General features: G+C 44.3%; 10 protein-coding genes across 10 annotated transcripts; 3 read left to right on the top strand and 7 right to left on the bottom strand.

Moving 5' to 3' along the window:
* Positions 1-2772: 2772 nt before the first annotated feature.
* DFL_006599 (uncharacterized protein) lies at positions 2773-3651 on the bottom strand (the record flags this gene model as incomplete). The annotated part of the gene is made up of 2 exons (XM_067636052.1): positions 2773-3541; positions 3617-3651. The coding sequence occupies 2 exons, from the start codon at positions 3649-3651 to the stop codon at positions 2773-2775; spliced, it is 804 nt and encodes a 267-aa protein (XP_067487709.1).
* Positions 3652-7204: 3553 nt separating this feature from the next.
* Positions 7205-7648, bottom strand: DFL_006598 (uncharacterized protein; the record flags this gene model as incomplete). Its single annotated transcript, XM_067636051.1, has 1 exon — positions 7205-7648. The coding sequence occupies one exon, from the start codon at positions 7646-7648 to the stop codon at positions 7205-7207; it is 444 nt and encodes a 147-aa protein (XP_067487708.1).
* Positions 7649-7711: 63 nt separating this feature from the next.
* On the bottom strand, positions 7712-8701 carry DFL_006597 (uncharacterized protein; the record flags this gene model as incomplete). Its single annotated transcript, XM_067636050.1, has 2 exons — positions 7712-8548; positions 8621-8701. 2 exons carry the CDS (start codon positions 8699-8701, stop codon positions 7712-7714), a joined length of 918 nt encoding a protein of 305 aa, XP_067487707.1.
* Positions 8702-13929: 5228 nt separating this feature from the next.
* DFL_006596 (uncharacterized protein) lies at positions 13930-15074 on the top strand (the record flags this gene model as incomplete). The annotated part of the gene is made up of 3 exons (XM_067636049.1): positions 13930-14028; positions 14129-14264; positions 14332-15074. The coding sequence occupies 3 exons, from the start codon at positions 13930-13932 to the stop codon at positions 15072-15074; spliced, it is 978 nt and encodes a 325-aa protein (XP_067487706.1).
* Positions 15075-15347: 273 nt separating this feature from the next.
* DFL_006595 (uncharacterized protein) lies at positions 15348-15896 on the bottom strand (the record flags this gene model as incomplete). Its single annotated transcript, XM_067636048.1, has 1 exon — positions 15348-15896. One exon carries the CDS (start codon positions 15894-15896, stop codon positions 15348-15350), a length of 549 nt encoding a protein of 182 aa, XP_067487705.1.
* Positions 15897-16582: 686 nt separating this feature from the next.
* On the bottom strand, positions 16583-17354 carry DFL_006594 (uncharacterized protein; the record flags this gene model as incomplete). The annotated part of the gene is made up of 2 exons (XM_067636047.1): positions 16583-16978; positions 17037-17354. The coding sequence occupies 2 exons, from the start codon at positions 17352-17354 to the stop codon at positions 16583-16585; spliced, it is 714 nt and encodes a 237-aa protein (XP_067487704.1).
* Positions 17355-17872: 518 nt separating this feature from the next.
* On the bottom strand, positions 17873-18507 carry DFL_006593 (uncharacterized protein; the record flags this gene model as incomplete). The annotated part of the gene is made up of 3 exons (XM_067636046.1): positions 17873-17886; positions 17951-18290; positions 18379-18507. 3 exons carry the CDS (start codon positions 18505-18507, stop codon positions 17873-17875), a joined length of 483 nt encoding a protein of 160 aa, XP_067487703.1.
* Positions 18508-19171: 664 nt separating this feature from the next.
* Positions 19172-20932, bottom strand: DFL_006592 (uncharacterized protein; the record flags this gene model as incomplete). Its single annotated transcript, XM_067636045.1, has 4 exons — positions 19172-19540; positions 19601-20297; positions 20367-20689; positions 20798-20932. The coding sequence occupies 4 exons, from the start codon at positions 20930-20932 to the stop codon at positions 19172-19174; spliced, it is 1524 nt and encodes a 507-aa protein (XP_067487702.1).
* An 829-nt stretch (positions 20933-21761) lies between these two features.
* DFL_006591 (uncharacterized protein) lies at positions 21762-23844 on the top strand (the record flags this gene model as incomplete). Its single annotated transcript, XM_067636044.1, has 5 exons — positions 21762-21938; positions 22106-22404; positions 22472-23324; positions 23414-23766; positions 23826-23844. 5 exons carry the CDS (start codon positions 21762-21764, stop codon positions 23842-23844), a joined length of 1701 nt encoding a protein of 566 aa, XP_067487701.1.
* Positions 23845-24983: 1139 nt separating this feature from the next.
* DFL_006590 (uncharacterized protein) lies at positions 24984-26347 on the top strand (the record flags this gene model as incomplete). Its single annotated transcript, XM_067636043.1, has 4 exons — positions 24984-25033; positions 25172-25696; positions 25812-25817; positions 25891-26347. 4 exons carry the CDS (start codon positions 24984-24986, stop codon positions 26345-26347), a joined length of 1038 nt encoding a protein of 345 aa, XP_067487700.1.

Below are 26347 nucleotides of genomic sequence, written 5' to 3'. Positions count from 1 at the left end.
TTTTGAGACGGGAATCTCTTTCAGCGAAGATCTCGCACCCAGCTAGATTCAAGGTTACCGTGAAATGGCTGACGTGTCTGTTCGAGTCGGTGGATGCAGATGCCCAGATATATCCCCCGCTATCTGGACAGATATAGAGTCTTATGTCCCTGATACCCACTCCCATGCTCACAGCTACATAATGCAGTTACGCATACGCCTCAATATTCCTTACTTTAACTCTCTGTGGAGACTTTGTGGGCCGTCTCTCAACTGCCTCCGACCAAGGAAGTTGACCAAGGAAGGTGGAAGAGCCCACTTTATACCCAGCCGCCGTGCTAGCCCTCAGATGCCGCTAATTAAATCAACTGATCATGACATCGACAATATGAAGCGGCAGGATATGCAACTGCTCGAACCGTCATTATCTCCGGCAGATACGTTCGATGCATCATGCATCTTGTTATTTCACAGACACGGCATATTGCATTTCCAACAGGGTATTCCTTGGACTTTCTTTAACGAAAATGATTTTGAAACTCGAGAAAGAGTTGATGCATGTACATACTCGCCTACTCTCTCCTTTTGCATCCTTAATTTTAAACGGGGAACTTTTACTACACTTATTGAAAAATAACCTTCAGCATCTGTAAAACCTGTAACAAAGCTAGGATCTAATTTTGAAGTAGATAAAAAACTATTTGACCTACATTGAGAGTAATTTTCGATACCACGTAAAACAGCAAACTATTCGTATGTTTTCGTACCTGATAATTGCATGTACTAGCCACCTTTTCTGGAGCCCACCTCAGGTTTCAAGCTCTTAGGCCTAACAACGTTAACTTGGAACTAAAACCCCATTTTTCTCCAACCTCCAAAGCCAAGTACGAACTAGTTAACTGCAAGAGAAGCTTACCAAGTACCTACACTAGAAGGACATGATATTGTGAGGAAGTGAACATGTAGGCTCTGGGAGCCAAGCAGCAATCTAGCTGCCCCATCAGCTATACGCAGGAAGTATGCAGAGAATAGGATGTGTAGGCATAGAAAGACCTGAGAGACTGAGAATAATAATATATATATATATAACAAGACAAAGACGCAATCTTAGAATAACAAAGGGAAAGCTATTGGACAAAGGAAAGATTTGTGGAAAGAACGTCAGTAACATAATTTATAGAACAAGAATGCCAAGATGCGTTAAGAACAAAAATGCAACAAAACACAGCGACCACCTATTTCCACCACAATACTTTACCAGCTTCCTAAAAGCGCTTAAAGTTCACATATGCATCTTTGACCTACTGGTAACGACTTGCATATTTTCGAAACGCTAATATATGGAAAGTTTATCGAGCCGTTGAGTGGATCTAGATTATCTTTGTACAACAGGGTATATTTCCGGCCTTCCGTGTACACATTGGCGATATAGAGAAGGTATAGGCAAGCCTTTTAAGGATTATTGATATTTTTTATTGACATGTGAGTTCTTTTTATTCCGTGTGCATATGTGGGGCTTCACAACAGTTGAAGTTGTGATATTGGGGTAGGAGATGCTTTATTCCCTGTGGTTTCATTGGACCGCCAATTCTTCCCTTGTTTGAAAGGTTTAGAGCTGTCGTCGACATCTTGTGTAGTTGCTAATTTGAGTTCATAGCTATGCACTTCAACTTATGAGTAATCAGATTCTGAAATGTCCCGGCAGGAAGATCAGGTTGGCCACACATCTAACCCCCCAATTTCCCCATGAACCGCCGACCTACCTAGACCTCTCACACGGACGGCGCCTAGCTACACAGAAATATTTTCACAACTTCCAAAAAGTGCTCCTCAGAGTATCTGCAAAATAGAACTTCTGCCTTGCCGCTTACCACCGGCAAACTTGTTATTTTTGAAAACAGCAAAAAATATAAATGAAATACTAAACAAATGGCAAGTTTCGGCGGTCGTTGAAAAAAAAGTAAAGGCTCTTCGTCTTTCTCTTCAAAAACGTGAGCTGTGAGATTGTTTCGCTTAAAAATCACCGTAAGAATCAATTTACAGTCCGTGTAGCGGCTGGTGAAGAGGCTTACTGGTAGGCATTGCAGGAGTTTGGTATGTTATTGAGAGGTCACTAGCCATATGAAACTCTCTTTATCAAGAAATAGATGGTAGGAGTTTTTGAGGATTTAAAGTTTACACGCTCATTTTTATAAAAAAAATACTTTAGAGTTTTTTTTGTTGGGTGGACGCGTGATATCATGGAAAGCGGGGAGATTTTGAAGAAAAGGTTGCAGATTATGAGAGAGCATAAGGGAAAATTCAAGATTAGGTTTCAAGATCGGTTGAGATTCGAATGATATGTTCATGTGTATTGATTGAAAGTTTTCTGCATACAAAATTTACGCTTTTTTTCCCCTTACTCTGGTCATAGAATCATGTGCTTTATGTCTCATGCTTGTTTTGTCGTAAAAAACTTGGAAACGAAGTCAACAGTGTAGTAAGAGGAAAGAAAACAGGAACTCCCGCGCGTGTGCCGGATCTAGTGCGGAATACAAAATGTCAAATGAAAGGATGAAAGGAAAAGAAACAAGAACGCCGAGACTAGTAACTGTGCCGCCAGATGATTATGTACAGTGATAGGAAAGAAGTTTATTCACAGAAGATGAAGAATGCCGTCTACCTAGGGAAATCGAACGCCAAAATTTGTCCCCAAGATAGTAAAAGAAATTAAGGAAATGTTGTCTAAGAGGTGAAGGAAAAAGAGAGATAGAAGGAAAATTTCGTGGAAGCCTAGGTGTTGACTCTGGAAACTTAGGCAACGGAAGTAGGAGAAACGGAGCGGCCGGAACGGGGAGAGTTGACTCTCTTTTCCTTGTTTAAGGCTAGAGTCTCAGCGATAGTGGCCTGGGTGGAGTTCTCGAAGCTGTAGACCCTAGGCTGTGGTGGAGGAGGAGGTGGGGGTCTTCTCTGTTGAAAGAACGCTTGCTGCTCGGGAGTAAGGCCGAAAAGAGAGAGACCGGACGGCGGGATAGCACCAAGTGTCGAAAGGACACGACCGGCACTAAGAGGCTGTGGTGGTGTTCGTGGGTTGCTGCTTTTTTGGTCATAGATAGTTGGAATCGAGGTCAAGGATAGCGAGTGGCTATGACCATGGCCCGAGGTGGGATGGTAGTTGCTCGTAGTCGATGAAGGGACGACATGAGTTACCAAAGACGGTTGGCACATCGACGAAGTCGAGATGGGCATATATAAACCTGGTGAAGTGATTGCTGGCTGGCTAGGCGGCTGGTAGCCAGAATTTGCCTCCAAGGGTGGTTGCTGAAGTGAAGAGAGCATGTTGTAGGCATCATGGCCTCCCGGTTGAGGAGCAGACATCGGCCTTTGCTGGACAGTAGCAAAGGGCGAAGCTGGTTGGCTCTGCGCATATGGAGACGGAGCATACTGAGATGGAGTATACTGAGTCTGCGGAGTATAAGGAAGCTGAGCATATTGCTGAGGAATATACTGCCCAGCTGCACTCGAAGGTGCGAGAGCAGGTAGTTGAGTTTGGCATGTGCTACCCAGTAGCTCAAGGCCGTCGCTGTCGATGGGATGAAAATTATTATATGTAGCTTTATAATCACGGCGTCTTCGACGGCCACCGGTATTCACGAACCTAGGAAAGTTTGGAAAGAAAGGAATGACTGGCATAGCTAAAGATATATCCTCTTCTAGAGAGTCTATGTAGATGTCCTCAGAATAGTCGGCTGGATAGAAGGAAGCGGCGGAAGCGGGGTATATAGGATCCAGGTCGTAGGTAGTTTTAGGAACCTGAGTATCAAGATTGGAAAAAAACAAGTTGGTGGGAACGTCAGTTGCTTTTGTAGAGACAAGTTGGACACTTTCTTTTCAAGGCTATCTGCTTTTTGTGCTAAATGTTGACGAGGTTGGTCCGTGCTTTGGGAAAACTTTACTTGGTTGATACAAAGTTCGGCAATGTTTCTACTATTTAGTGAGTGGTGAGCAGGTTTTTTTTTTTTTGGAACTCCCCGAGGAATATCAAAGGCTCTATATACGTAGGAAGGTATTGATGCTCAGACTTGCAGCCATCACAGACCAGAGCCCTGCTTAGAAGCTGCAGGGTTGTTGAGGGTCTGGCGGATTCCGGTGAAGCCCAAACAAGTTGCTGGTATGTAACGTAGACAAGCTGTTCGGTATAACTTGCTTGAGTATAGACTGATATGCAGACAAAGTTTAACGGAATTGATGTTTGTGGTGCTTATTTCTTGTTATGCTCTTTTCTTTTTGCATCTATCCTTTGTATCAGGAGACGTCCCTGGGGGGCTTACAACGATCAAGGGTGCAATTTTAAGTATTGCATTTGACGTGGGAGCAGAATATACCTAGAAGGAAGCCCTATCGTATAAGACGTCTTCCTGTATGCCCCTACTCTATGGAGCGCATTTCAATTGGTGTGTGCCGTGCATTCGAATTCAGGACTGCAGCTGGGAAGTCGGGAGACCAATGTTTGAGGTTGACTGGGCCGAGTGGTGTTGAGTGTGTGGTGCGGCCGCTCTAAGTCCAGAACACCACAGCTCCCCACAAAGCCCTGTAAAGCCCTGCAAGACCTTTTAGATAAAATTTTGACGGGGAAAAGGAACGAAGCCCCTTCCTCTAGCCCCATGGCCCACAATATGAGGCCAAAAATATATCTTGTCCAAATAATTTTACTTAGGGCAATAGTCTTTCGTAATGCTATAAGAAATAGTTGTTCTTGTGGATCCATGAGTTCCGAACTGATTCGTTTGTGGCCCCACCCCAGTGCTTATAGATAGTTTCGTCGCCCTGTCGAGTGGGACCCCTATCTTCCGGATGGCGGTCAAATTCAATGCGGCAGTTTCCCAGCTAGTGAAATTCCTAAGTTGACCAATTGGCCAAGTACGCCAATGCGAATTTATCGATATAACGGTAGACGACATTATCGAACGGGATTCCTATGAATCGAATCGATCGTCAATGCAATGCAATACTTACGCGGCAAAGTCAGTATTCTCATTCTTTTTACCTAAATCCTCGTTTTCTAGAATATCAATCTGCGGTGGCCAGACAGAGTCCCTGGCCCATGTTACTCGTTAATGAAGTAGCTGCGACTCAGCCCAGGCAGAGATCGTTCCAGCTTTTGCTACGCTCGATGCGGAAGGTATCTGGTAGACGACCGTTTGTATCGTAACCTTAAGGAAATTTGGAGGCAAACATACCCAAGGTTTAGTTTAGTTTAACCCATCGGCTTTCGCGGCGAAAAGAAAGATTCTTGTAATTGCCTCGCGCGACAACTCGGAATCTCCAATGGCATGATGCGTTCCCTCACTTCAACGTCATCCTTCATCTAGCCTGATCCAACATCCGGAGTCATGAGTGTTTTCCTCACGACGATTTTCTTGTCGAAGAATGAAGACACCAGCGTGCAGGGAACAAGCCAAACACAAACGAGAGTCACAACCGAACCTGGATAAATTAAGATATCAACCGCGTCAAGATCATGCCGGACTGTCACACTCCTTGTAAAGGATTAGATGTAGCACTATCGAAATCCTGTATTGACAGAAACACTCTCTGTGAAGTTCCTAGAAGATCTTAACCCCAAAGACGGCGAAATCAACTAGAACTGACCGATTTTAGTAATTTTCTAGAAGACTTCTCCCGCCAGCCACAGGCACCGATTTTGAAACGCGGAGCAGGGTCCCCAAATCCAACATTTCTCAACGCAATTGCCCAAAATGGCACAGCTGAACGTCCCCACTTTATGGATCTGCATGCAAATACACGTAACGCAATATATCAACAAAAGCTCGCCCCTTTTCACAGCGAGGAGTTAGTTAGAGTCAATCGTACTTAGCCGTCCGCTATTACAGCTGCATCCAGGCTCGCCTTTTCGGACGACACCCTGGTCAGGGTTCTTCGCCATTTCATCGCGGAAATTGGGGTATGCATCAATGTTAGTCGGCATAAATACTGACATCGAGCTCCTGGTATCTTAAATCGGTCTAGAAAGGATAGCATGCCCCTGTTGCCCGAAGCTTTCTAGAAGGTATCAGGAAGGAAATCCTGGTCGATCGATTGATTGCCAAACTGAAGCAGCAAAGCAAGATGCGGCGCTCCCCATGACCGCGTCGATATGGATGGATGATCCTGCCTGTGTCAAGGATACCAATACACATATGCATCCCGGAGATGATTTTGAGCCCTAGAGCTATTCATTGAACCAAACTTTTGCACCCTTGAAGTTGATACCTCTTCTAATGTTCTCTTGCATGACTATAGTCATGTCAGAACTGTCAACAGGGCGGTGCTATCTTCGCTTAGAGAGTTCTAGAGTCCTTCTAGAAGTTTGCCCTTTTCGATTGCTATGCATCTAAACTTGTCCAATCGTTGGTTGAATCATGCTTTGCATTGACCAGATAGACTCCTACGGCAAGGGTGCCCTAACCTCGACAGTGACACGAACTTTAGTCTATGCTCATGAACTAACGATAAGATCTCTGCAGACGGGATTGTATGCATACTTTCTAGAAGTGGATATGCGTCTGACGCTTACCTCGAACGGGGCTTGGGTATATGCATGACGAACAACGGATAGGCGATCGAAGCTCGATTCAGCGATCTTTTTATAGAGAAATTGAACTGCGAGGATGACGAAGAGCCATCTATTTTAGATCTGGAAACAGTATTTCGACCTAAATCGTCAATTACAGAACCTCTGGTACAGCTCTAACTAGTTGTAGAAAGGTGTCGGTCTAGCTAGTCTAGACGTCTCGCTGTGTTGCTACGATACGATAATTGAACGAACACAACAAGCACACAACGCATAGCTTCCAACGCTTCACCAATGAAATGTCGAATTTATTTATTCGAGAAACGAGACGGTTGCTGGTCCACATATTGAGTGTGTATAATTTTGGAAAGAAACTAAATCTTTAATAGGAAGTCAACGTCGTTTCTATCATTGTCAAACTCCCTGAACCTTTATGGAGGCCTAGGAGAAACAATTTACAGACTTCGAATCTGGCTCCATAATACTATGCACCCAGTGAATGATATACAATCTCTAGAACGTAGTAGTAATTCATAAACTTAATTGGTACTTCTCGGTGCCGATACGTACATACGGCGAGTACTTAATTTCTCGCTCCAGTTGGTACTAACTATGAATGAAATATTCCACAGAAGGAGACCCTTAACCGGTCTTGTTCCCTTTCCATTATGATCAATTAAAGGAAGTTTCTCCCATTACAAGATCACCAGCGCATTGGACATTGATAATGAGACCTCGGGGGCCGACTTTGATATTCAAAATAGTCGGCTCCGATGGGTCTTCAGATTTGATCAACTCCGTTTCTGTGTCTACCTGCTCATCATTCTTTATACCACTTAGAGATATCTTCCGAATAGTTGATGTCTCCGAGTTTGTAGAACTAAGTTTGGCTATGGATGACTTGGAGTATGTCGGAGTTTGGTTGCGATAGGGTTCAGTAATGTCAGAAAGAATCTGTGGCGTTGTAGGATCCATAATTGTCTCGCCTTGCATATTGATTTCAATATTCCCATCAATATCGACGGAATTATTCGCGTCGCTTTCCACATACTGAGACGAAGGTTCCGGGAAGTGTATGTCCTCGTCCATTTGGAAAACGAAAGAGGGTGGTCCCATACCGAGATCTCCAGATTCATTTGTGAAATACCAGATCAGTGGTGGCTTAGTAATTTTCACAGGTTAACTCCTCGGTGTGTTTCTGCTGCTTCTTTTTTGGTTCTCGTCTTCATTTTTGTTGTCTTTTAAACGACGAGAACTATTTTGAAAATAGTTGTCGATTGCCACAAAGGAGGTAGCAGCCTCTATTTCTTTGTCTATATTTGTGCGAGATCGCGGCGGCGATGGGCTTTTTATAGGAGGCTGTTTCTCGAATTTGAGGCGACCATGCTTAGGAGATTCGAAACCAGAAATTCTTTCAAGATTAGATTGCATTTTGAGCCTCAAAGCTTTATTATTAAGCACGCTCTTGATCGGAGAATGTTCTGGCGACTGCAAAACAGATTTGTGACGGGATTCGTTGCCAGTATGCCTCGCCCCAGAAGTGGGTGTTACCGATGTTGAATTAGCAAGTAATTTTATTGGAGAGGTTCTTTGCGGAGATTGAGGCTTATTGGCGGCCCTTGTAGGAGACAAAAAGTTGATATTTTCGGGCCTGTCGGCTGTTGGATTCTGAGGTTCTGGATTGAGTTCTTGAGGAGGCCCTTTATGCCTTGAGGGTCGGGTAGGCGACCTTTCAGTTGTTCGACGAGGCTTGTGGATTACGATAGCTTCGTCATGCTCGTTATCCGTTATCACCAAGGCATCGAGGTCTGGGAGGCGGACAGCGGCATGGCTGTTTCGTCGCTCTGGGCTCGGCCGGGGTGGAGACCATCTATCAGCATCATCCATACGACCAAGCGAGACTCTGGCATCTATCGTCTCTTTCATACCCTTGGGCAAACTAGATGCATTGGAGGAACTTGTGGATGCTGGCTTCATGGTAATTACGCCGCCGTACTTGTTCACGACTAATTCGTCCTACACAAAAAGCGTTAGAATGGCACAAAAACAGTAGGCCTCTTTCATAGAGAGGTATAAATCTCGACATACCCTTGCTTTTTGGAGTATCTCAACCTGCTCTACCAGAATATCAGGCGGGATACTGGGGAAGTGCTTCTGCAAGGTCTCCATAGCTGCAGAACTGAAAGGTTATCCATTTTTCTGAGCCCCCAAAGCGAGGCCTACCAATGTCTATCGCAACTTGTCAGCTCAAAGTTCATACACTCCTTTCTATGGCTTGAAGAGTATCATGGGATTACCATATTGACGCTTGCACTTCTTTTTCCGCGATCCATCTTGATAGTGATATCGATAGTGATGTCTGGAGTTGTGGAGGTTGATTGTAGTTGATGTCATTTTGACCGCCTCTTTGGTCTGATGTTTATATCTGTGTTTCTGGGCCCGTTACCACGTTGTGTATTGAAAATATTTTGTTTCTTGAGACGTTAATGTTCTTGCAGATCTAGATCTGTTAATTGAAGAGATCTGGCGCTGTGTAATGTGGTCTAGATCTCGTGTGTAGCTTCGCAAAGCTCAGGCAACACAACTTTTCCAACACTTGAAGACTACCAGCTCCAAACCGAGCCGCTAACCTTAGGCTTTGCATTGCGATTTTATGGGTCAAGAAACACTAAAAAATTAAGTTCTGACAAGGTTGTGGCTAAACGGTGGCGGATGCTTGATGCCTAAACGTATCCTAGTTATTATATTAGCCAACGAGTTATACGTTAGCGATGTCTTAAGTTATCGATAAGGGGAAAAGCTTGAGCCAGCGATTAAGTGCCGTGTAAGAAATATCTTTCCGGTGTAACTAGCGAGCCCCACTGTGTTTTAGACACAGATTGTGGAGAAATATTTTTGTCTTTGAATATCGATGCGAAGAAGAACGATGAAATTCCTCTAGAGGATTAAAATTTTTTGAAGAAAGCTGGCTACCTTTCCTCGGATCCTACTGCTCCGCCTCTAAGTAGATGATAAAATGCTCTTGCGCTATGGCGAGCTCGAGATATTCGAATTGGTGGAAGCACGGGCCAGGTTATCGATGTTAAAGCTGCAGGAGTCTCCGGTTTCTAGCCACCACCGACGGGCCACGTGAAGCATCTCGTACTCGTGGTCTGATGTGCCCCACAGGTGAAGTATTTGTAAAAATTTAGCAATCGAACGCTCGAGGTCCGAAACTAGTGATCGGTTTTCGTCCGATTATCATATTCGATCGATTCAAGTATGTGGACTTATCAATTACTATATATATCGTTCCGACATATTGAGGGCTGGTAAGATGGCGAACGTGACATACCCCTTCGTCGGCGTTACGTCTTGCTTACAAAAGGGCCGAAATCCCGGCGCAATTAATCTATTTACTTCAAACAACCCCCCCGCTGCGGTATAACTGCAGGCGAAAAAACCACCAGACAAAAGCTGAGGTCGATAGTCGAGTCTTTAAGCTTTGGTAGTCCTGTTATCCGTGCATTATCGTGTACCATAAATAAATTTGAAAAATATATACCTATATATGGGAGGATCATCTGATCTAGAGCCAGGGACCGTCTCGATTGGCCTGCACAAGGCTTCCCTTGTCCTATACGGATATTAGTTATCAATATTATCGTCCGCACGCATGAATAAACCCGGTAACTTGATGCAAGGCGTAGCTCTGAGCGGGGCCCGGATACGAGGTCCTAATGGCCGTATGCACCACTTTTATAAGTTCTTTATAATTCTGATCTCGGAACAACATCTGAATATCTACTGCAGCGTTTCTATTCGCTTAATTAGCCTGTACACGTGCTCAGAGACAACAGGGAGGGCCCCTATATGTCTTTTCGTAGCTTTTGCGAGAGGTGAGACGGAATATCTCGATTGAGGCTAAATATGGTATTTCCTATTTTGGGTAGGCTTGAGAGCGGGTGATATGGCGATGCTCATTGATTGGAATGATAGTCTGATTCTTAAACGGAGTTAAAATGCGATATCAATCATCCACAACAGGAAATGGTCGATGCTAGCGTGGATACCAAGCTGTCGGCATGTGCGGAATGTACTATTACATCTTGCATGCTGAAATTTCGTGCATCATGCATGCCCTGTGCTCGGATTGCAAAGGCCAATTGATGTATATATTATCTCGAAAGCAAATATAATAGGACAAGGTTAGACATGTTAACTATAAATTGAACACGAGAATCTAAGCAATTGATCAGAAATCCCTCGCTTTCGCTTCCAGAGTTTTACTGGTTGCTTCCATGGTTGGTTAGAATATCAACCAGCCTATTCACTCGATACCATTCTGAAATATTTCACCCAAACGGACCAGTCAACACAATTTGGTGTCTCGATGTAACATTATAATACCATCCCGCATTATAGACACAAACAACTTTGTTAATCGAGATATTGGTAATATATCCTATGGAAGCGGTTCTCGAGAAGACCAAAGCTAACAGATCGCGTCTTTAGGCTAGTCGACGGAATTAATTCTAATATAAAGGGGTTATGGGACCAGTTGCTCGCAACATGGTGCCGAACACAGGAGTCATTTCGTTTGCAAGACTACCCATTGAAATTGAATTTTCAATACTTGACCAACTTCACTGGACACAATATCATACTGCTTCCCAAGTGTGCAAGTTGTGGCGTAAATATCTAAAACGCAAGGCTAAGCCGGCGTGTTATCACCGGTGGCCACAGCTCTTTCCTAAAACACCAAAACGATACGATAGCCTGATATCACAATTTCGACGCATGGATATTTCACAATCCTACCACAGTATACGAGATAATCCTTCTAATTTCATTTTTGTACATGAATTGATTTACCGGGGAGGAATTACGTTCTGTGTCCAAACAACACCAACAGGCGAAGATGCAGGATTTGGGAGGCCGCGAGATATATTTCTCCCTAGCTATCTAGCCGACTCTATGAAGAGTGATGGAGATCGACACCGCGAATGGAGGCTTTTCTTAGGTGGAATGACATTTGATGGAACATACCGCCGAATCAACAATCTTTCTTATCTCAACCATCCAGTTTTCCCAGTAGCGATGTCAACTATTGCAGTCGATTGCTTTAGATATCGGTACCCGGAAGACAAAACACTAGACTATTTTATTGGCCATTTGCGATTTATGCTTAACAAGAATATTCCATTGGTTTTGCGAGGAGTTTACACGGTGAGGGAGTTGCTAGAGCTAATACGGAGATCTGCTTTGGAAGAGGTTAAGGGGTTTTGGAGGGACCCAGCATCATTGGTCTTAGTTTTGAAGAAACCTGTATTGGCGGAAACGGGAATTGTGTATCTATCCATTGGCGTCGCACCGACACCCATTTGGAAATCTATCAAAGAGCGAGACGGGATGCACGATTGGAGAAAGTAATAAAATTTCCTTTTCTTTGAACATTTAATAATCACATTTTAGTCTCTTATAGTACCCTCAGAGTCCGAGCGTGAAAGTTAAAGCTGTCGATCCAGTCAGGTGTACATAATATATTACTAGACACCAGCCACCTTTCGTTCTGGGATCATTCGCAATCCCTGGTATATTTTGACACCAAGGAACTGACGTTGTCCGTTATCACGGACAGTGGAATTTCTTGCTAACTCCTACCTGGCCTAAGCTGAAATGCGGCCATGCATCTACTGAAAGTTAAATTTCGATCACGTCAACGACCATTCAAAAGATGTTTACAGTTGTTTGCCTGTCCATGCAGACGCATGCTACAACGAGGATGTATGCATTTACGGTACGGGCCGCTAGATTTAAGTCTTGAGATTTGTTTCATGGGTTTTGACGCCCGCACAGATCGCCTGTAGTGGAGTATATCGAGCCGACAGAACGGCTGTATCGCCCCTATATTCCTATATGTTATCGAGATCTAAGCAAAAAAAATACGATCGTATATTAATACAATGGCCACTGTTTCAGCTTCATAACAATTTCTAACGGCAATTTTGTGAGGGGTCAAACATTATACTCCTTAAGTCATATCATGATAAACATTTTGTAGTTGAGCAATGCACAGACTCCCAAATATATTAAACGTCGGCTGAATGCACCGTAATTTGTGTTGCATTGACGTCGCAGATTTCTGTTTCTTCGAGTCGGGGTGCATTAGCGCACTATTTCCACGCAAAAATACCGGCTGTTTCCCCACTATATCTCCGAGAGTTCGTTTCCTAGATGGATCGTATAGTTCCGATATTCCGTTACGAGGAGTAGCAAGAAACGCCAGGATTTTGCGCAATGCAACTTTGGTATAAGCCCTTAAACTGGTTGGCTCTGCAGCTCTGCAGTAACGTTATAAAGGCAGGCGGGCTAGGGTCAACGCGAGAGCGCTTACATTTAGTCAAGGCGACAAGAGATTTCCGTATTCCAGCTCGATCAATGCATCCCAAGTATTCCTTGTTCCTGTATGACGTGCAGCGCATTTCGTCCGTTCTTCGGCATGGATAGGCAAACCATACATGAATCAATCTGCTCGCTCGTTTGCATTCAACGTTCAACCTTGTTTGGCAGCAGGAAACCCGGGGATTGTGTACTTCTTTAACGGCTTCAACTCCCAAAAACCGAACAAACGTAAAACCCAAACCCGGCTTTTCCGTCTCACGTCTGTGTCATAGTTGATATCTAAATTCTGACGTAAACATTGGAGTTTTTTACCTCCCGTCCCGTAAGCTTAGGCAGCTGATAGCTCTTACTAGCTCCTTGGCAGCCATACTCGCTTAGACGAATGGTGTGCACGGCACGTTGGAAGTGGGGCTACCCTCCATTATCGATATCTCATTAAGCTTGGTCTAGCCAGAACAATAAGATCTTCATAGAGGGGCTTGCCAGGACTGCAGGGGGCGGGACGAAATCTCTTAATGCTCACAAGGACGCAGGCTGCAGCTCAACCTTGACTAAACCTCCATAGCTCGCTGGAGCTATGGGTACCCTTACCCTGAGTCGCAAGAGCTAAAGCTCTGGTATGTGCGCCGCCGAACCGCATGACCATATCATTCGACAAGGCTTTCTGCATTTTTGAGCTGCTGAAGAAAAAAGACTCACGGGGCTTAACAGAGGGAAAAAATGTCCCGAATCTCCTTTTTTTTTTTCGTCTGATAACTTTTTTCAGGTTTTACGGTTTTTGGACTGGGGTTGTTCCCACTTTTTGGCACAGACGCTGCAATATATAATCGTTACGATGGGAAAAATCCCCCGCGCAAGAGGGGATGTGCGACAAGGGATATTTTTTTCATTCCCCTCACAATCCTTTCAGAGCTCTGAGTCTTATGTTCATATTTTGCTTCTTGAACTCCATTTTCAACGCCGGAATTTTAGCCGATATTAATACTCCCCGGTCGACAATATATTAAACGAGAATGCGTTTCGTATCGCGGTATAATTTGTGTTTATTCCTTCTGAAGGTGGCGTCGGCGAGGAGTATAATTTTGGCGAGGGCAGAACTGCCAGCATGCATAGTATGTATAACTTGTCTCAAATCACCTGCCTTATAAACTCCAGGAAACAAAAAAAAGACGACATGACTAAGGTCCGGCCCCTTCCTTTTATCCGATGTAGGAAGACTGTCTTCCTGCTGCAGTCGGTGCGACCAGATGTCCATCAACAAATGCAACTTGCATCTGCGATAGCCAGGCCTTTTACGAATCGCTACTCCCATGTGTTTTAATCAACTGTGGATACGCAGATGTCTCGGGTATGTCGTATCTCTCCTCATGGATTACAAAGAGCGAAATTTGACAAGCATCCTTGATAAAAAAAAGGTCTTTTGAGCTATGGCCTCGAGTTCTGCAAGATAACCGGGGTCAACTCTGCCCAGCGCCTCAGTATTGGGTTCGGAAAGTCCGCGAGTGGCGGGGGTGACGGTGACGATGATGCATCTGTCTCCACCTCGAGCCCAGCAGCTCCTGTAGAGCCGACTCCTGCTCCAGAACCGGAGGCAATTTCATCCGCCGACCCGATCCCAATTGTGGCTTCTTCTATGTCGACTAGTGTTACAGAGATACCTCCAATTGTTGGGAATACGCCCACAGTTGAGCCAGCCCCTCAGACCGAAACCCCAATTCCAGCTCCAGTCGAACTTGCTACTCGAGTAGTGGTATCTATCACTACACCAACGGAAGTAGCCGAAACGACTTCCTCAGTCCCAGAGTTATCGGTTTCGTCTACGCAGGTTGAGTCCCCTGAGTCGCTTGAAGTCGAGCCCGCCAGTAGTTCTGCATCGACACCAACGGCTAGATCCAGGACGCTGTCTGGCTTGTTCACTGTGGAATCCAGCTCCAGTGTAGACGACTCTAACACCGAACTCGTCGTGATTCAAACGACAGATCCGACGCCAAAGAATACAATGCCACCAGTTACCACTGCTCCTGAAAGTACATCTGCACCGCCTACACCAACGGCCGATGAACCATCATCTGCATCCGCAAGTCCGCTACATATGTTTGGTCAGAGCAGCTTCAACTCGTTCATTTTGTGCCTTTTCGCGTTATTGTTCTTTTTTTAATATAGACACAAAAGTATACATATATGCTGGAGTTTGGTTGCTTGAGGCAAGTCTGTATGCAGTTTTCTAAAATTGGGATTGGAGTCGGTCGGTCTCTTTGGGTATTGGAGCGGCTTCTTTATGGCTTTTGAATTTACCGAACGGCGATTTACATACTTAGATACATAAATATTGTAACTTTGCCTAAAGTGTGAACATTTGATTCATTCTGTACACTCTAAGCCCTAGTACAATACACTCGGATAGGTCTATATCCTCGGAACTATGATATCACTACGCAAGTCTATTCGTCGCTGTTCTCTTCTTCATTGTCTTTTGCCTCTTTGCCTGCTGCCTCTTTGTCCCCTCCTCTTCGTAGTCCTTTTCCTCTTCGTCCCCCCTTTCAATCCATGCACAGGCGCTCTCTACTGACATCTCGATAGGGAGAAAACCGGGCGAAGAATGTTGGTCATTCATAACTCCCCTAAACGATATAAATACACCCATGCCATCCAAATAAGAGTGCTCCTTATCTCTAAAATAGCGAGCGATCACCCTAATAATCCCAATTACTAATTCGCTAACTGTTGGAGACCTCGAAAGTTTATTGATGTGCTCACGGAGGTATTCTCGAACCAGCACAAAAATCTGGGGATCGGTTAGAGATGCAAAACGAGGCTCAAATTTCACTGGCAAAGAAGATTCAGAAACCACAGCTTCGTCGGCGAACGGAATATGATTTAACCGAAGAGCCCAGGGACCGATAGGCAGTGGTGTATATTCTTCGATCCCTTCTCTTTCACTGCCGCTGTCAACCTCATCGTACTCCGGATTAAACATCATGTTTGTTATTTTTCCGACAATGGCATCGGGGAAATAGCCCCTGAGATCTGTAGATTCGGCCTTCCGCACCCGGGATCGATAAAATGCTCTCTCTTCTGGCGCAAAGTAACAGTATTTTCCAAAATCAACCACCCGTGTTTCCGGACCTCGATATAGAAAGAATGCAAGTACAGGCCCCGTAAGGATACGATGGATTTGTTTTAGAGAAACTTCTGCCTGGCCCGGTAGTTCGAAGATATTGGTGGTCACGGTTCCATCGAGCTCTCGAATTTTGTGGATAGCCCTTTTGGCGATTATAGGCGAATTATAGCGTTTTGTGACCAGTCTGGGCTGGTCAAAATAGGTACGCCAGGAATGGCATACTCTTCTGCAAACTGAGTGGCTTGGCCATTCGAGCGCGTCGAGGATGAGGTAAGATATATCCAAAGGCAGGTTAGCCCAGACGAAACCTCTAATAGTGTTTTCTAGTCCCGAAGAATGAAATTCCATTTTCAAAAAAATAGGGTACTTAATAGCACCTAAATTGAATATGTGATGTACTGGAAAGTAAAACAAAAAGCAGGAAGATGCTTTCGAACAAAGAAACAAAGGCCCAGCAGGTTGTAAATATACAAGACGTAAATTCAGCCGCAGGATAGCTGACTAACTTTGTTGCAATTTTCAAGTCCAACGCACAATTAATGCAATTATGGATCCCAAGGCTTGGCTTCTGGTTCATAGCTCAGGATCCTCGAGTGGGGATGAACCTGCTCGAATTGTTCCTCAGTGATTGGGCTGAGAGCGTGTACTACCAAGCCAAATACATTTCTGCTGTACGTGACATGGTATATCCGTATTGCGTCTTCTGGGGCATCCTTGATTATTCGATGTATATGTTCTCTTCGGCCATATTCCAATGTGACCGCTTCCACTATAATCACTGACAGGGAACCTTTCCTATCCGCTTCTTGAAGATTAATATTGTGCTTGACGAGTTCGTTGGCATACATCGCAAAACGGGCTTCTTCTGAGGGACAGGTGTGTCGGGAATCATCGGCGACGACCCGAAGACGGACGATCGAAACGCTTTCTAGCAGGGATATCTTGGCTACTTAGTACGAACTCGAGAATATTAAGGCGAGATGCTCTAGTTTAACTCACCAGAAATTTGTACCGGTTGCAGAGTATGGCTACTTCTTTAAGATATGGGAAGTCGAAGAAGACTATCTTCTCTAAGTAGGCTTCTGTCTGTGAAGGGTCGTGTAATGGGTCTCCGATTGTATCTAATGAGTCTTCTAACCAGAGAATTTCAAGATTTCGATGTTTTTGGATGCTTTGGGATGTTATGTTGCCTTTCTCTCCCTTTGGTACCAGTACTCTTAAACAGAGTCTCTCTAGAGGCTTCAATTGAGGTAAAATCTTATTAGCCGTCTTTGCATAGCAGCTGTCCACTAACTCAAGATATTTGAGTGAATGCATTTCACCAACAGCTTTCAAAAGCAAAAGATCGGCATCCTGGCAATCAAAGAGACTCAAAGTTTTGACGTTTTTAAAGTTGATAAGATCATTAAAAGATGCAGAGTGGAAGTTCCCTAGCTGGGGGAAACAAGTAAACTTGATGTGGTGAAGGTTCGGCAACTCCAGGTCTGTAAAAACGGAATTTAATCTTCTTTTAAGGTCATTGGAAAACCTCTTGGTTTTGGGGGGTGTTAAGAGCGGCTATCAATCCGTAGTCCGGGGGTAAACTGGGGTCGCCTTCAAGACATAGCGTTTTTAATGACGACGCGGAATCTCGCAAGACTTTCCATAGATTTAGAAAGTCCCGATCGCGAGAGGACTTATTGGCTCGGGATGAGTTAACCCTGGAAACACGCCCTCAAGCCCCTTTACCATTGGCGTGCTAGGCAACGACACAGTTCTAATCCCCGATTGGATCGCCAAAAGTTCTTTTGGTAGTGGAGGGGGTCGATGGAATGTAAAACCTTCCTCTTGTCCTTCTAGATGTACAATCCTATAATTTAGAATTGTTAGCTTCGTAGTAGTAGATATTATGACAGAGTATTTAGTTAGCTTACCCAAACGATAGTAATTGGTTTGGGCGGAAGCGCCGAAGCAAGAGCCGCAAAAGCATGTCAGTGTTCGCTTGGACTTGCGTGTAAAGGATAGTTTCTTCTGGGGAATACACAGAACCAAAAGGCCCTCCTCGCCTTCATCGAATTGGCCTTCAAGAACGAGGTAGAGTTCGCGGATATCTTCCAAACCCCTATTATTGGGCTGCAGCAAGCTCTCGATGGCTCTCGCGTTGAAACCAGTGGTAGAGATTGGAATATCAAGCCGCCTGTACAAAACCTTGCTAGAAACGTATTTAAATGTTTTGCACACACGGCACATGGCAACCAAAGTACGCCGTGGCAGCTATAAGACCTTTATATTAACCAATATATCACCAAGGAGGTTAAATGACATCTAAAGGGAGTGGGTTTGAGTGTGTACATGTACATACATATTCAACAACCATGCTAAGTATCTCAGGTGGCAAGAGACAGATATCAGGGCCGCTGAATCCACGGCTTGGCGCTTCCCACGATAGGATCATTTGGTCCTTGAGGTCAGGCAAAGCTCTTGATTGCATCTTGAAGAACTCAATGGGTTGCAATTGGTAAATGAAATTTAAGAGAACTATTGGCTTTTGTTTTGGAATTTTCCAGCTTTGTGTAATTATCCGGATTTGTGGAGGAAGAACGAACACATGAAGTGCCAGAGCAAAGGATAAGGATAAGACCGCTGCTCAAGGACAGTGAGGTCCCTCTTCAGTGATACCTAAAAATCGTGACCTTAGAGTAAGCTCTAAGCCAGGGATGATTTGTGGTATCCGGGGTGAGAGAATGATGAAGTAGGTTGTAATGTGCAAGTGTGAAATGTTGCATGTTGAAGAAAGGGTCTAATATTAGTATGGCGCGAATGATGAGACTTCAGGCCGTTCGAAGTCATGCTTTTAGCACATCACGTGTTTATTTGATTATGTAATTAGTCTACTCTTGGCAGTCATCTGGCCTATTTCACTGTCTACAGGCTTCGGTGATTCTAGAGGAGATACTGAACCCAATAGAGAACTCTTAGTTTTCAGCACAGGCATCGAATGCTGGCCTGGAACCCCCACAACACACAACATCAACTTAATAATAGAGGTTCTTAGGTGACTCAAAATTACAAGCCTCGTTGTAAAGGCCACTGTAGACGTAGTCTTGAGGATATAGGTATTGGCTTATCTATGACAACAAGTATGAGAATATAAATTACCCTGGCTGCCATGGCCCTTCAGGTCTTTCCGCATGCACAATATCACACTCTGGAAACCTCTCTTCCACAGTTTTAGTTTCTACCTCCATTAACACCGGGTACCATACCGTGTCCTTATCCTCGTCGTACTTCACCAAGAACTTGATGCGTACGTCGTCAGAAACGAACGATTGTGTATCGAGGGAGGGGTAATAGGGACCAATTGAAATTAATGAAAGCGCTGGTTTTTGGCCATTTAAAGAAGCAATATGCGTTTTGACCACCGTCAGAGCGTACTCCGTAAGGCCATAAGGCTTATGTATACTCGATGGAAATGCGTCGAGGATACGCAATAGCCGCGTGTTAATGGGGAGACCCAATTGCAACTATTTGCAAGTAAGCCAACAAACACTCACACGGAGGGATGTGGGGTTCGATAGACTGACATATTCAAGTTGATGAATATTACCAGTAGTAACGGAAACCTCTTCAACCTTGGGAAAGCTATTCATTTCTAATTTCGTAATTGAGCTGTCGGAAGCAGCATCAAAGGAGACCAGGGAGAACTTAGGATCTTCGAACCAGAACCGTCTTAAGGTGTCCTTGTGGTTATTCAGAATGCTAAATGACAGTTTTTCCGGAGCCGCCCCGTGAGATTTGTAGTAGGGGTATAGATAGAGTGTCTCCAGCGGCTGTAACATCGGGATAGCTTCGTTGAGTGTCTCAGAATGGCAACTGCCAAACAATTGTAAAGATCGGAGGTTAGTAAGACGGAGACTGGTTTTCATAGCAAGGAGTTTGGGTAGGATATCCTTGAGATCAATGAGGAACACCGGGTCGATGCTATTTAGGGAGAGTAGATCACCTGTTATTTCGCCGTGTTTAAAAATGCTGCTGAGATATAGTGTTTTTAAGGAGCTAACGCTATTCTCGAGAAACCGCCACAAATCAATGAAGTCTTGTGAGTTGCAAATGTTGGTTAGGCGGAATGACTCAAGTCCGCGAAAAGTGATTTTGGAATCGGTAACCCAATCACAGGTTCTCACTAACTCCGCCGGCAAGCTCAAGTGTTTAACACCTGCCAATTGGCCTACAAGAGTGTTCGGAATTGTTCTCAGCGGGTCCTCTTGGTGTGTCAAGATGCTGTGTCGATTACTGGTTAATCTAACACCGGTTATATATTCGGTCGGGATCGATCTGGATTAAACCTACTGAAACTCCCTTAGTTGTCCTAGTTTGAGACGTCGCAGGAGAAGCCTGAGATGCATCTCCATGATGGGTCGCGCGAAAGATGCCCCATCTCCAAAATCTATGCCTTCAGGAAAATCATCGTAGACGTAGTTATCCTGGATTCTCAGGTTTCTAATGTATTGAAGACCCGAGTGGTTGAGGTGTAGGAGACTCTCTATTTGATATATGAAGAACCCACTAAAGCTTGTGTTGATCGTGACAGTCCTGTACAATATTTCCGTAGCAAGGGGGTTCAGTGCCCTACATGTGAGTGCCACATTGGGCAAACCTCCAACAAGAAGCGTCTATCCCAATATGTGTATGATTAGTTCGGATATTTTGAAGCCCGCGTTCTTTGTAATTGCCCCTAGCGTCTTGCGTCAATTACTACACTGTTGAAATTTTATACTCACATATTCGAGAATATATCGGAGTATTTCAGGTGGGATGCTCAGGAGGTAGGATCGCGTTGTTGTTGTGCATTGTGGCGCGTTTTCGTGTATTGCATTCCTACTCAGGTGAAGGGTTTGAGGGGTTCGAACTTCCATGATTAGCTTGAACCTTCGCAGGGGGAAATTTTTGAGATCCTGATCACGGTATTGTTTCGTAAGAAAGGTGTTCGCACTTGAAGGGTGCTGCGGCAGTTACTTATGTCAGATGTGGTGCAACGGTCTCAGCTATGGGCAACAAGCTGTTGTGTCCACCAACTGCTTGTCGCCACTTAACTCCGTAGATCCTTGACACCGCCAATACTGATCCAAACTCTCGTCCCAAGCTTATGTTCCTGCCCAGAGATCTTCTCACTTTATAAACGTATGCAGATAGAAATATTTAGGCCAACATCTTCCCTAAGTAGAATATATTAATAATAGGATATATAACCGTGTCGCATGATGTCGAGCATCTTTGCATCGATATCCTTGACTCAAGCTAGAACTGATAAACAAAAATATCCTCAGAAACTTACAATGACTAGGATATCGCAGCAAGCAAAAGAATATACTAACCATAGACCCAGATTAATCGAGGGTAATTATTACTAGTTTTATTTTTCATCCATCCTACATGGTGATTTTAAAGCTTGCTTTGAACTGACACCGCAGGGCTACTAACGTGGGTCTAATCCGTGTGGTATTTTTCGCGTTGCGACAAGGACGTCAGTCTTGCATTGGCCCAGTCGACCTTGCCTCGAATCGAATCCACCCTGGCTACTCGAGAATCCCCTCAACATACACACTTGTAATAGAAGACCATCCAAGATAGACTTATAGTATCTCGGGTCATTTTCTCTATTCCAAACTCGCCTGTAGGCCAAAAGGACCCTCACCCAGCGCTAGACAGCCACGCGGAGTCCGGGTGGAGTGCAGTGCACCTGCAATGTCAACAAACGCCCGAATCCAATCGGCCGTACCTTTACCTACTAGTGACGATGGTGGTTCAAATATTTTTATTAAAGGGGGTTCTGGAAACGGCGCAGGCGATATCGATCTTAAACCATCGTCCTCACTTGTCCCGGTTCTACCTCCAGAGATCTTGCATTTGATCTTCCGATACGTATGTTAAACTCCCAACCACTACAAGGAGCCCAGGCATATCAGCTATTACTGTACCAGCCAGCTTTTCTCTAAGCCTCGAAGTTAACTCCAACCCCCTAAACTCGATTTCGGCTATATACTAATCGTTATTCTTGTCCCACGCTACCTTCTTGGATATATTAACAGCTAGTTCCTGTTAAGAGTACCTTATACAACCTTTGCTTGACTTCGAGACAATTTAAGGATATTGCGATTGAGTATTTATATCGTGGAGAAGTGGTGTTACATTTCGATCAAGATGCGCACCCAGAAATGGACTTCGATCATTTCCTAAATCTACCAGACGCCAAGTCGATTATCAGGAGCTTATATATTTCATCATACCCTGAAAGACCATCCCGCCAAACAGTGAAAGCAGAAATCATGGCCGTGAGGCTCAAAAATTTCCTTCTAAAACTCCAGCCGAACCAGCTGGATACATTTGTGTCAGTCTGAATCCATTCATGCAATTGTATTTTAGGAAAATTAGGATTCTAATGTTTTGTCCTGCAGGCTCAACGGTTGGGGAATAGACAATTATCTCCAGTACTTCCCAGGAGAACCGTTTTTGCGTCAACAAACGGCGATACGCAAAGTTTGTCTACCCCTAGCCTCCCTCTTTTGGTCACAAAGGGCGTCTGAGAGAGTACTTACTCCGGGAATATTTCCAAATCTTGAATCTCTATATGTCACGGATATGTGCTATCTCAGTCACATTCGAGATCTCTGGACCATCATCGAGGACAAGGGTGAATCCCTCAAATCATTGGCCATATTATGTCCATTGGGAAGTCAACTCAAAAGCTTCTTAGGGTATCCGGATATGTTCTCGAACCCATACACTTTCCTACAGATTGAAGCAGCGTTGAAAGTCCTCCGAGATCTTTACATTTACGGATTCCCTAATCTTGGTAGATTCCTGAATGATTGCGCCAGAAATTTGATTGATTATAAAATCCTCAGAACACTACGTTTGGAACATTGTCCACGGATCGAATCTCTCCTCCAGACGATCTGCAATATTGAAGAAATGCCGAATCTCAAGTCCCTCCAGCTGATTGAAACCTGCTCGCCGGAAACATTCGAAACAATATTACCGAGGCTGTCGCCTCTCGAAACTCTCTATATTATCTTCCCACGAGAGCAAAATCTACCAAAATATGATGCGATCAAGTATTACCATAGTAAGACCCTAAGAAGGGTATGGATCGAGCATAAGAATTCTAGCTACATTTTGGACAACACAGTGCGAACGATAAAATTCAAATTGCCTCCCGATAACGGTTACGACGGGTTCTTTCTCACGAGCTGGCCCCTGTTGGAAGAAGTAGCCCTAGGTATCGATTTGGTCAGGGATAATAGACCTGTGAGCCTCCTTCCGTATAACCCTAAAAACCAGAGTCCCTCGACTGTGAAAGCTTTGTTAATAATACAATGCCCTTGTCACATTTATAGATCATTCTACCAGAAAATCTGAGACTTTTGCGGATAGTAGGCACTCCGAGGTTCGCGAACGGAGCCTTATACGAACCAGCGAATGATGCCCTTGCAATCGCAAAAAAACACATCTACCATACCAATATTAGAGGCAAACAGCCCAAACTTTCCGTGATAGCATTTTTTACACTAATACCACCTCCTATATACGTAACTGCTCAGCACCCGATAATATATCTTGTGGACTATGTTAGAGAAGAGGAGGAGTTGATTCCTAGCCTAAGGTTGACCGACATCGGGGAGGTTAGATGGCTCTTTCCTGATATGAGGATCATGGAGTTCGAGAGAAGGGATAAACCTTGGGCGGATGAGTAAGTCATAAAGTTATCGCTGCCAATGGAAGTATCGCAGGTTGGCTAATAAAATACAGCGATGGATCCTTGTGGTAGAAATTAGTTGCTACATTGGCTGCCCCCACATCATGATATTACATTTTTAGCTACCTGGAGTGGCCGACATCAAGCCAAAGTAACCGATGCTTAATAATCAGTATTAATTCTTATACTCCAAAAACGTCTTCACACAATTTTTCGACCCATGGCCTCGGTAGTTGAAGGTATTCCTGGTTCCTAAATTGGCTATTTATAGTTCGGAACCTGTGCAATTGTGGGTCTTTTAAATTGCAAACCAAAAAATAGAAGCTGGAGCCGACGGAAAGGTTTCGCTATCCTGTGCAGCTGTGCACTGGCCATATTTCTCAAGAAAATCTTGACTCCATGGATCCATTCCGACTCGCTAAACAGAACCGCACTTATGAGGTCAAATATGTACAAGGCTGTTTTAAAAAGGTACCAAGTCTTGTGGCTTCCAGCGGGAACTAAATCCGATGTCGACAATTCAAGATCTAAAGGTCTCGGAACCATTCCCAAAACGTGCTTCGAATCGAATTACGTATTTGGCTTTAGCCTCGACCAATGCTCCACCCCGCTTAATAACGTGATTTATAAATTTAAAGATGGCTTTAGCTATGAATTTTGCACTTTAACACTCGATATTTTCAAACAAGCTACTACAGCAGCCTACGCAATTTAATTAATCAAGATGGCCTATCTTGCAGAATTACCCTTCGAAATAAAGATGTTGATTGTCAACGAGGCACGTCTACCTTAAGCTTCGGGTTGTCTCAGCTGAGTCATCTCCCGGTAATAATCAAAACACATCAATAAATCCACGGCTAAATACGACGGATTTGAAACAGGTCTGCCTTGTATCAAAAGCATTCAGCTCAATAGTTATCCCGATTTTGTATTCCACAATTCGGTTGAAACCACATCATAAACATGGAATCGATCTTTACCAAAAGGAGAACCTTTTCAATACCGAGCTTCCGAACCCTCACCTCAAACACATCCGTAATCTCCAGGTAATCCACCCCGATGCAGGGAGAGGGATTAGTCCATCGACGATAGAGTTTATCAATTCGACGGTCCAGCCGATGCTAAAGGAAAACCAATTACACTCTTTGTCCCTTTGTTCATCTCTTGAGGCGGGACCAGATGTATTACCGTTTCTCATACATAATAGAAACATGCGAGCTCTCAGGTTAAATGTCCCGTCGCCATGCGCCTCCAATGTAGGGTACTTCGACTATCTTGGCCTACACCATTACAACTTACGAGCCCTCGCTCTTCAATTCCTGAACATTAATCTTTCGGACAGAGAAACGGATGTCACAGCCTTAACTAGATTACTATGCAGGCTGAAAAATCTGCATAGTCTTGACCTGAAGTTTTGGGAACCTGAGCTCCGTCCAGTCAAAAAACCAGCTCTCTGGGCCGATGGGATCAAATTGCTTGATACGATATTTGGAATGAAGTCCCTCCGGGAACTATCTCTGCTTGGGAACGATATCCCAATTGGATATTGGGCTGAAGCAAATCCGAACAGGAGAGTCGGGAAAGGCCTCACTTTGTTTAGATCGGAAGTTGTAGACCGGGGTGATTCCGATCGCAAATCATGCGACAGGGACGACCTGTTCTGTTCTCACGCCTTGGACCTGTCAACTGTCAAGCGCCTTCATTTTTGTTTGGGGATCATATACTTCGACGACTCGATACCAGACCAAATTCCACGCTATGTCAGCAGAAACAATAATCTTCAAAGCCTGCTAGCAGAGTGCGAACAGTTAGAGGAATTTCGGTCTTGCAATCTGCCACAGTTTCCAAAATTCGATCCGTCAAACCATTGTTTCTTCAGAGTGAAGGACACCTTGAGACAGCTAAGAATTTGCTGTTGTGACTGGTATGGTATGGAGGATATGGAGGGGTTTCTTACGAGAGAGCAGCATGAGGAGAGGGAGAAGAGCATCATAGCGGAACTAGCCGCTCTGCAGATCCTCAAGGTACCCGTGAATTAGCCGGTGGTACGTATTCTATTTCCTCAAATTGTGAAGTTCACGACAATATACTAATATATTTGTATAACATGTTGTAAAGGTGGTATATCTCATCTAAAAGCATACAACTTGTGCATATCCTCGGGGAGCCCAGATACAACCCGGCAGATTTTGATTCTGATGAAGAAGACGATGATAATGACCTTGATGCCCTCCTAAAAGTCCCCACTAGGGTTCTATTCTTACAAGCAAAAGCCCAACAATTCGCCAAAATAACACTACCAAACTTCCTACCCTCGCTGAAAATCGTGGTCTTTAGTAAAATAAACTATTTTCGCGACCATTGTCATACGAAGAGGTTCAAGGGTGTACAAGGAGACCGAGAAGAGTATCTACCATTGGCGTACTCGGTTGAGATGGAGGATGAAAGCGACATACCTTATGGTGTGGCGGAACCACTCAGTTTTAAGGAGATGGAAGAACAATTTCCCTGGCTATATGATGGAATCTGGGAAAGCGAGTTTTGGGACGGGTCTCGGGGATATCGGTTCTGGTAG

Source organism: Arthrobotrys flagrans (genome assembly GCF_004000055.1).
Source record: "Arthrobotrys flagrans strain CBS H-5679 chromosome Unknown unitig_8, whole genome shotgun sequence".
Classification (NCBI taxonomy): Eukaryota; Fungi; Ascomycota; class Orbiliomycetes; order Orbiliales; family Orbiliaceae; genus Arthrobotrys; species Arthrobotrys flagrans.
Note: the sequence above shows the minus strand (reverse complement) of the source record. Positions and strands in the feature narration are given on the sequence as shown.